The 10,422-nt window shown below is 35.4% G+C and overlaps 1 protein-coding gene across 1 annotated transcript; it reads right to left on the bottom strand.

Moving 5' to 3' along the window:
* Positions 1–755: 755 nt before the first annotated feature.
* LOC132299424 (aspartyl protease AED3-like) lies at positions 756–3,785 on the bottom strand. The gene is made up of 3 exons (XM_059796029.1): positions 3,132–3,785; positions 2,121–2,595; positions 756–1,558 (listed from the first exon to the last, which is right to left on the bottom strand). The coding sequence occupies exons 1-3, from the start codon at positions 3,609–3,611 to the stop codon at positions 1,203–1,205; spliced, it is 1,311 nt and encodes a 436-aa protein (XP_059652012.1). The 5' UTR covers positions 3,612–3,785; the 3' UTR covers positions 756–1,202.
* Between the last annotated feature and the right edge of the window lie 6,637 nt (positions 3,786–10,422).

Raw genomic sequence — 10,422 nt, 5'->3', positions numbered from 1 at the left:
TTTCAAGTATAAGTCGGTATATTGCTCCCAAGGCTAGCTAGAGCTCAAATCATTTGCCTAAAGTCATACTGTATCAATTTAGATTTGTGGTATTGTTCATTATTTGATATATATTGTATCAATATATATACATATATATCACTGAAATGTAAGTATAAGGACTTAAATATCATGAGAGAGAGAGAGGTGTGGGAAACAATTTATGAAAATTTCATTCAAATTGTCATTTATTTGGTACCTCCCAAAGAATGCAAATTTTTCATTCAATACATAAATTCATCAGGCATATATTGTGTCACGATTTCCTCCTACATAACATAAATGACAGGGTTGCACAAAAAATCAACCGAACTAGTGAATTAGGGGCGGAGTCAGGATTTTAAAATGGTCTAGGTTCAGAGAAAGAGTAGTATTATATATGTATTGAATTGTGAATTAATATTCAGTGGTACTAAATTTTTTTTTTTTTTTGAAACCTGGCTTATAACCTAAGTTAGCCCTTCAGTAGTTCCGCCCGTGTATTGAATCAAACTATCTATTAAGTTCGGTCTTACCTTATAGAATGATTTATTTTCGGTTCTAAAAATTAAAGAACCATTAATAACACTTGTTCTGATTTGGAGTTGAAAAAGAGTGAAGTGTTGATTGGTGATATATATTTTACACTTCGTTGTCACAATGCATAGGATTGTCATATTCTATATATATAGAGAGAGAGAAAAGTTTATAACCATGTAATCGACCTCAACCGACGGTTGGATTTAATTTGGATTCACTGATTCTAACAATTTTATTGATACAGCAAAGGTAACATAAAAATACTTGAGGTGGGTCCTAATATCAGACCTCACAGTTGCAATAATACAAATCACTATAATTTATTAAACTGAAAAACTGGAGAGAGAGAGAGAGAGAGAGAGAGAGACAGATTTTCCACGTCCCTGCAGGTACCCTGTGATTGTGGGACCTAAGATGGGGGACAAAGGTAACAGACAACCCGTGACAAACCTCAGTACAATACAAAACTACAAAAACACTGGTATCGACTTTTTAGCAGTAACACTAGTAATAATACACACTTGGTAAAAAACCATAGTCCCTAAAAGACACCAAACTAAGCGGTACTAGTAAAATCAACCAAATTCACCAAACACTTCACCACCGCTACTAACAACTACTAAGTCACCGCCACCGCCGGCAAATCAAGTACAACGTTCACGCGCCACGCCAAGCTTCGAATTGGGCACGTCAAAGAGCAGCCTGTGGTTCTGTTGCTGCATGTTGGCTATGACATTCAGCACCGAATTCACGTTGTCCGGGGCCGCTGCCATGGCCAGGCACGTGGTGCTGCCCGAGCTGCTGTGGATCAGCAGGTTGTCCGGTGGCAGCGACACGTTCATGCCCTTGAACATGAACGTTATGGTCGGGGCAACGATCGGAGTAGTGTAACATGTGTCGAATCCGCCCAATGCCGACACTGTTACATTGCCGACCCTCCTGCGGAATGCGTCTCTCACTGCAATGTAGGCTGGCGCGACTAGCCTAGTGAAGACCGTGCCTAGTTACAAAGAACAATTAACATGAGATGAGATTATTAAAAATAATTAAAAAAAATTAAATATAATAGACGAAAAGATTTTTAAAAAGAAAATTTATGTGACCGTTGAGTGATATCTTGGCATGAAAATCATAAGCATCTAAATCGTACACATATTTATTTTACATGGGGTATGAACATTTATAATCACCCCAAAATTGTACATGGTCCATTAATATCTAGAGAATATCTATTGACGTGTGAGAATGCAAATGAAGTAAAGGGAATCGTATAACAACGGTAAAAAGAAGTATTAAATTTAGGACCGTGCCATTGTGGTCCCATTGAACTAGGTCATAAAGGCTGTAGGTCTTGTCACGAATTTATTTTTTCGGGCCAAATTGTATAGTCTAAGAAAGAGAACAAATTAGCCTAGTAAATAGGCCTAACAATTATTTTCCTTCAACATTATTTAATAAACAAAGTAATTATCATCAGACTTGAACCTCGTCCTAAAATTATACTCCGTATACAATTTAACAAGATATTGAAATTGAATGGTAGAGAATTCATAAATATTTACCAGAATCAAAGATGGTCCCGGCACCGGTGGTCGGATTGAAGGCCAACGCATTCGGAGGAATGTCGACGATTCGCCGGCCGACTCTAATTCCGACCATATTGACGTAGTAAAGGGATGACCTTCTCGGGTTCCTCAACAATTGGGTATACTTGATTCTCTTGGGCTGACCAATGGGCCCAAGTCTGAGGGACCCGGAGAAGTTAGGGGTCTTGAAGCTGGGCAAGCAATAAGAGAAAGTGGACTTGTAAAGATTTTGAGTCTGGGACAATAAAGACAATGGACCCCTTCCCAGGCCCAAGAGACCCTGCGGCGGCAGAGAGCTGCCGGTGGCCTTCTGGATGCACCCGAAGGTGTATCGGGGAACGGGGTCGGTGGAGAGGGTCATGGTGTCTTGTGAGAGGTTAGCTGCTATGCTGGAGCCGCCGTACGTCAAGTTGAAGCTGCACGCGCCGCCTGGGCAGGTGGGATTTGGTACCTGAAATGCGACAACCGAGGCGCAAGTTAGCAAAATGCCCAAGAAAATACTAACTTGTCCAGTGCTCGTGGCGGAGGGCGTGTTTCACGCTCTTTTGAGCGCGTCAAACAGGACTAAAATCCGTGACTTTTATTAGCCGTGAACTAAAAGCCACTAATCACGTGCTAGTTGTTTAGTTCAATATCATATATATATATATATAGGATTTATTTTGTGGGACCAATGCTAAAAACACTTTTGGGGTCATATAAGTAGATTTAGATTTTATAATGTAATCATTACAATTGATCTTGATTTATATATATACAATATTGAAAGTGGATTAAAGTGTACCCTTCAAATATGATTAGGTCCATCTAATTATAGATATTTGACTTTTGCTTAAAATTCAAGGGTACATTACTCCGCATCACACGCTCACTTTCACTCTACTGTGTGAGGAGGCTAATTCATCACCACGCGCCACCTAGGTGGCGCGTGGGCTCATGTTTGAAAGTAAAAAGTGAATGTGGACAATAATTGAACGGTCATCATACCTGCTTGCACTGAGCAGCTTGGCAGCCAAGGGGCTTGAAAGTGGTGGACTTCACCGGAGAAAACACGGCGGAGGAGCACCCTACGCAGCCGGTGCATGGTATCCACGCAGCGTCATTGTTGGTGTCCATAGCCATGAGCATGGTCTGAGGTGGTGTACCAATCTTAGCCTTCACAATATAGGTTGCGCTCTGCATGATCTGCCTGCCGGAAGCTATGGGCACCACCGACTTGCCGGCGACGAGGCTGGCCAAGTACTGCAGCCTGGCTTGGTCTTTGGACTCCATTTGAAGCACACTCTCTTCCCATGAGAGTGGCTTTCGCGGCCTGAATGGTGAGCATGGGCTGTAGATATGGAAGACTTGGAGGGTTGAGCCTTGCTGCGGTGCGTCACACTGGGGTTGGTTCAGCCCTTGGGCTAGAGAGAGAAAGAGGAGAGAGAGTGAGAGGAAGAGTAGGGGAGGAGGGAGTGAGGTGGTCATGGCTAGCTGTGGACAAGAGTTGATTTTTTGGATGGTTTAGTGAGAGTGTGTGTGTTTGTGTGTGTATATATAGTTGTAATGTGTGACTGTGTTTGTGTAGTGGGGGAACTTCGACTAATGTTAAGGAATGGGTAGTTTGCTAAACAGACTGTATTCCACTTGTTTTTGTTTCATACCCTCTCGTGCCCCCTGTCCATTTTAAGATACACATAGGTATATATTGTATTTCATACTTTTTCTCACTTTTTTTTTTTTTTTTTTTTCTTTTTTTATTTTATTATTATTATTATTATTTTTTCATTTTAAAACAATCGCACACTCATTACACACGACATGCTAGGACTCAACTCTCAACCTTTAAAGAAATGCAAGATTACGAGTTCAAGGACGGGTTTAGAAAATTGTGTGAGAGTAGCAAAGTTGAAATTTTTACGAGGGCAATTGCCCCCAATGCCAATGCACAGGGTCTATGCTTGTATGAGTTTACACGCGTGTTGTATTGTAGTAGATTGTTATAACTCACTCAAATGTGTAATTGTGTCATACCGGTGAGTGTCATGTCCGTCCAGTGCTGTATAGAATGGATAACAAAATTAAATTCATAGAGATGAGACGAGACATCTGAACTAAAAGATTGAAGAAATAATGGAATATTGAAATACAATAAACATGCTTATGGACTAGATTACACATATATCAATATATATACATCTTGAAGAGCAGAAAATAATAGAATTTTGGAAGAGGATCTAGTTTACATTCTGTCATTTTTGTCGATTAATCAAAGCATCTTGTGTGAAAAACTGTCACAGTACCACTGCTTGTCTTCTCTGCACCAAATAATCTGATTTCACTGTAATATTTCCAAAAGAAAATGACATGACCTGCATACAATGATCAATTGATCAAATCAAAGAAAATGACATGACTTGCACATAATGATCAAATTGATCATATCAATTTCACATGGTTAGCACTGGTGACTTTTTGTTTGATAACAAATACTATAATTAATTGACTTGGTCAGATAACTGCAAGCAGCAAATTCACTCAATAATGCTCTGTTTGCATCAAAATGTTTAAATTTAAATTTACATTTTGTTTTTTTTTTTTTTTACTTTTTCTTTGTAAAGAAGTTTATCATATTACCCTTTATAGAAGCTTATCAATAAAACCATCATAAAGGTTAGATATATATATATATTTTTTAATTATCAGAAGACCCTTGTATTACATGGAGGCTAATAGTAGAGGGGTAGGTCATTTTCAATGCCTTGATAGTTGATAGGAATATATATGGTTTCCAATGAAACCTTGGAATCCTAGGCTATGTGTAATGCTCACTAGCCACATGTGGTAGTGATTGATTTATTTTATGGTATAAGAAAAGGGCACAAGTACTCCACAATGCTACTAAATTGAAAACATAGATTTGTTCAAATCCACCTTTATAAGAAATTGAACTTTAACAATGTGATATTGCTTTGTGAGTGATGGGATTCCCCCCACTCTCTCTCTCTCTCTCTCTCTCATGCTCATGGAAGATAGTGACTAGTAATGAAACAATGGAAGTGAAAAGGAAAATGATGGGCAATTCAGGACTAATTTATTATCTTGAAACATTATGTGGTGGTTATTGATGCACAGGAGATATTGATTTGATTGCTTTAATTTAAAACACAAAAAAGAAGATATATAAAGGGTTTAAAAAAAAGCATATTCACTTTCTAGGCCCTTTTTGGGTAATGGGGTTTTTTGTTCACATCTAATTTTATTGCTAAACAAAGGAGAGAGTACAGAATTTAGCACCTAGTGCAGTCTAGCTAAGCTCTGATACTGTTGGTCAGTAATATAAACTACTGATAATTAAAATGGAGCACAGTGAAGCTACATGTGGTTGTACTTTTGTGAATGGTACAACCAACCATGGTTTGTCCAAGCTAATCCATGGACCCTATTAATTTGTAATCTCAAGACATTGTGATACTGGTTAAGTTATACTTAGTTGTCGAGAATTCGAGTCTTAATAAAGAGTTCGAAGACATAAGTGTGTTTGATTAACCTTTGAAAAAAAAAAAAAAAAACAAACAAAACTCCGATTAGTTATGTTTCTTTCTTATTTATTTTCTACATAGAGCATTCCAACTAATTAAGAGAGTTTCCTGAGCAAACAGGTTTTGGTCAAATAATTTTAAAATGTGAGAACTCTTGTATACATAGCGTGTATGCTAGTGTGTAAACTAGTTACTTATTTAGAGATGGTAATGTGGCGAGTTTTGAGTAGTTTTTATTTATTTTCATCCTGTTTAACAAAGTAGACTCTGTCTTTGCAAAAAATCGTTTAGTAAAAAACTCTTATACGATACAATAGAAAATGTAATAGTTTATGAAATGATAAATGGATAAGATAGAATTTTGGTGTTTTAATTTATGAAAGGCTATTTTGATATCATTAGTAATATACAAGAGTATTTAAGTAATTATGTAACCTTTCAATAAAAAGTAATTATGCAATAAAAACGAGTTAAAATTTAAGTCATATAATTTTTCTCAGCAGATGTTGGTCACACGCTTTGCATGCTCTTGTTTCGATTCTCACTATTTGTAACTTAATTTTATTATTTTCGTATTCTCGTTTTCAGTCTTGCTTTATGTTACTTAGGTTAAGATAATTTTGCTTAGCCCCAATTTTTACTCTCTTTTAATTAAATTATTTCACATCTGTTCCAATAAAGACAGGACAGGAAGGGGTAATTTGTCACCCAAATACCGAACATTTTCACCTCTCACTCAAATATATACACCAAGAAGGGAAGTAGACAAAAGTAAACTTGCATGCATATGTCATCATCTTTCATTCTTTTTGATGTGTTGTGTTAAAGGTACAAGCAAGCACTTGGTGAACTTCTCCATTAGTTATTATTATTATAATTATTTTTTGTTGGAATGGTATGGATAAACTATTTTCAAAGCATGATTGGCAAGTTATGGTTATGGCGGCATTATTAATTGAAATCGCAAAGTAATAAATTTTTAGTGTAAATTGATCGATACAATAGCTCATCAGAGTTTAAAAAAAAATAATAAAAATAAAAAATTAATAATCATGTATCACCGTCACGCCAAACCATACTCCAAAGTAAAATATTTGTTTTCAATTGAGTAATTGTAGAGTTTTGTTTCTATAGCCGTCGGTGAGATTTAATTACAACACCATCTTCATCCTAATAAAGTGTTTTTTTTTTTTTTTTTGCCTCTGCCCGTGGTTGTCCTTTTGATGGTGGGAAAGGGACGTGACCTTACACAATTGCATGTGTCAATCACTCACTGCATGCCATTCATTTACTTTGACAAAACTTTGCAAATTCACCATAATTGGGGTCACCACCACCACATTGGTGTATGCACAATCAAATCCCTGTATTTGTTCCATGGTAAATTATTACTGCGTATTTACTCTAATAGATATATATATATATATATATATACACACACACTCCATATTGTTTGAATAATGAAAGGTTGGATTCTTTTGGCTCAACATAAATTCAGAAACAAGAAAAGTGGATCACGCATGCATGTGATCTCAAACAATGTTGTCCCTCCAAGGAAGTAGGAAAATTTTACTATATAAAAATGGTAAAAGTGTAAGAATAGTAGTAAATGAAGTTCATTCGCTAGAGTGGGCCCCAGTTTCAATACCAGAGGTAGGTTTTTGCCATGGTTCTTTGAAAAACTTTAATACGTTTTATTTATTTATGTGACATATAATAATAATAATAATATTTATTAATATAAATTATTTTTATTTATGACATTCTCCTTGTAAAGAAAAAATTTGTCACTGATTCTCAATCCTCTCTTGAGGTCCTGTACTTTCAACAGCCTCCACACTCAAAAAGACATTATTTGACGACCTAACATAAAAACAAAACAATATTTTTAAATTATTATATTAAATCACAGTAAATATAATATTATTAAATCGAGAATAAAACACATGTAACACTAATTATTATGCATTACTTTCTCTGTACAACACAACGGAGTTGTGTGTGTCGAAAGCAAATGATCCTCTTTATAATGATTCTTTTCTCATTTCATGCTTCATGAAGTATTAAATTTTAAAATTAATTTTTACTAATTGTGATTAATTCTCTAAAAGAGAGTGTTTAAATATCAACTAAAAAAATAATATCTTTTCTGTTGGAGTATCCATTTAATTTTTATTTTCTTCTATATTCTGTTGGAGTACATTCATTTAATTATTGTTCTTCCAGTAACAACCCACGTGATCACCATGGAAGAATCAAGAAGTGGAAGAGCCATAAGTCCTATAAGGAAAAGGTTTCTGACACCTCCTGTCATATACTGTGTATATATATATACACACATATATATGTATAGAAAGAGAGATGAGAGAGAGAGAGAGAGAGAGAGAGAGAGAGACGGGAAGGGGAGCTTTCCTTTCCGTGAATGATGCACTAAAATTCTGCACATACATCTGCAGGCGGTTTTAACTTTTTTATCTGTTTGTCCTCTTGTTCACTGTCCTTTGCACACTTTTCCAAACTATTTTAGTTCACGAGATAGCTTTTCTGTATGTACTATTATACGTTTATATGGGTATATCTCTGTATGGGGTCTCTCTCTACGTTGGCCGACAAAACTCCCCAATGTGACTCCTTATCACCACCACCACTGGAGAAAATTCTCCACAAAATGGTCCAACAATTAATTGAATATCTTCTCCAACACTATGTTAATTTATGATTGTCCCCAATTGTCAGTGGAAATTACTGCTGTTCTTTGGAAGCCATAGAGATGCTGCCGACAATCACTCATTATAGGAATTCAATCTCATAATCCTACAATTAAGAATCAATTCTCACAATTATTTTTTCCTTTATGCACATATACAAGCTAAACAAACTAGTAATGCTACAATTGAAAACATTGTCGGGACGAATTTAAAAATTCATATAAAGGAGAGCAAATTTGTATAAAGAGATTTTTTCATAATTTCAGTAAGGGTAATTTTAAAATTTTATGAATATAAATACAAAAAAAATATAAATTAAAGAATATAAAATGTAATAATAAAAAATTTTAGTAGGCCCACAGTACATCTTTGCCTGACATCGAATATATCCCGCAGCTATTTGCCCATGTCTTGTTGTTTAGTGAAATTCGTAGTTATGTGAGACATTCGATTAGACAACATTCGGTGTGACTATTTACTTCTCTTTGCGTTACTATTGAAGTGAAGCTCATAGTTATGTTAAGCATTTGACTAATCATGTATTATTAATTTTGAAATTTTCTTAAACAAAATTGTAAAGCATATTGGAATAAATACTAATTCTTGATTATGAATTTTAACATTAGTTTTTTTAGAGTTCTAGGAGGTGTGTTCTGTCCTGCACCGGATTCAAATGAAAATAATATTGAATATATTTGAATGGGTATGGTAGGCAGTATATGGTGTACGGCGGAATTACACCTATGCTAGTGTCACCCTTTTAGCATAAGTGCGCTCTTTCAAATAACAAATTGCATACTACTACTTTAAGATCAATAGGATATAGGATCATGATAGTGTTAGTCATAGATGTAAAGCGCATATGATTGTTTATTTGCACTCTACTCTATTTACTTCTTTTAAAATAACAATAATCTTATTTGGAAGTGTGATTATCAAATTTCGTCTGTCTTCTTACAAAGTCATGCACTTAATTAGTTTGTTCATATGAAAAGTTGAATTCTCATTTTACCGACACTAAAAAAAAAAAAGGGAAAAAATTGATACTTTTTTTTTTTTTTTTTTTTTTTTTTTTTTAGTGTCGGTAAAATGAGAATTCAAACAAAAAAAAATTGAATTCTCAATTTTTTACTTTTTTTTACTTAAACGAAGCACAACCAGTCAACCAATGAGGATCGAAGTCGAAGGCACGGCCAAGCATGATATTGATGATAGATGATGGCATGATGTGGTAAATAATGGGTTAATTTGCTCCACTAAAATTAGTTAGAAAACTGGATTCGTCATTTCGTGATCAAAAGTAATTGTCGATTAGTAAAAGGACATTTAGGTCTTTTTCTTAGCCGAAAGGGGTTGTAGATACAAGATTTTAAAAACTCAAAAGGTGTCCCTTAAGAAACAAAAAAAAAAAAAAAATAGCCGTTAACATCTCATGAAGTGTTAATCCAAAACAATATATTCTTAGTTTTATAGACTTCTTTGGGCCTTGTGCCTGTAGTATACATGAGGGCTAATTGTGGGGACGGGAATAGGAAATTTAAGGAGAGCCTTGGAACAACATATTTTGTACCTGGTTGTAGGTTCAAAACTCAACACATAGAATTCTGAGGTTTGGGGTTTGGTTGCCTTCCAAGACAAATACAAACAACTCACTGTTCAATTGTATCTCACAAAATTATGTCAAAAACCACATCAATCTGGACAGTAAATGCTATTCTATGGTTAAAACTCATTCACTCGTATACACAAGCAAGCGTTGAGTATTTGGATCGGGATCTCCTCCACTAATTGCTGATTTTCACCGGAATAATGATCAATCTTTACTCAAACAAAATATTGTCCGCTTTTGACTCTCCTGGATCAGAGACTTCCGAAGGGCTCCGAAGGAATCACCCATTCTAGTACTACTATAGGTTTACCAAGCTCAACTCCGGAATTCTAATATGTTCACGATTTTAAAACTGTGTTATGTAAAAAGAGTGGAACCACATACAATATTTCACCTTTCCTAAACAATGCGGAATCATAACACCCTGTAGCCTGCGGTGC

The sequence above is a fragment of the Cornus florida genome, unplaced genomic scaffold (assembly GCF_030987335.1).
Source record: "Cornus florida cultivar Cherokee Brave unplaced genomic scaffold, ASM3098733v1 CherokeeBrave_3.0.0_Hap2_Chr03, whole genome shotgun sequence".
Classification (NCBI taxonomy): Eukaryota; Viridiplantae; Streptophyta; class Magnoliopsida; order Cornales; family Cornaceae; genus Cornus; species Cornus florida.
The sequence above is the reverse complement of the archived record's forward strand: the minus strand, read 5'-3'. Positions and strand labels throughout refer to the sequence as shown.

Coding starts and splice junctions, on each gene's coding strand:
- LOC132299424 (XM_059796029.1), bottom strand. CDS start 3,611: ATGACCACCTCACTCCCTCCTCCCCTACTCTTCCTCTCACTCTCTCTC. Junction 2,596..3,131: donor AAGCTGCTCAGTGCAAGCAG/GTATGATGACCG, acceptor GTCGCATTTCAG/GTACCAAATCCCACCTGCCC. Junction 1,559..2,120: donor CGGGACCATCTTTGATTCTG/GTAAATATTTAT, acceptor CTTTGTAACTAG/GCACGGTCTTCACTAGGCTA.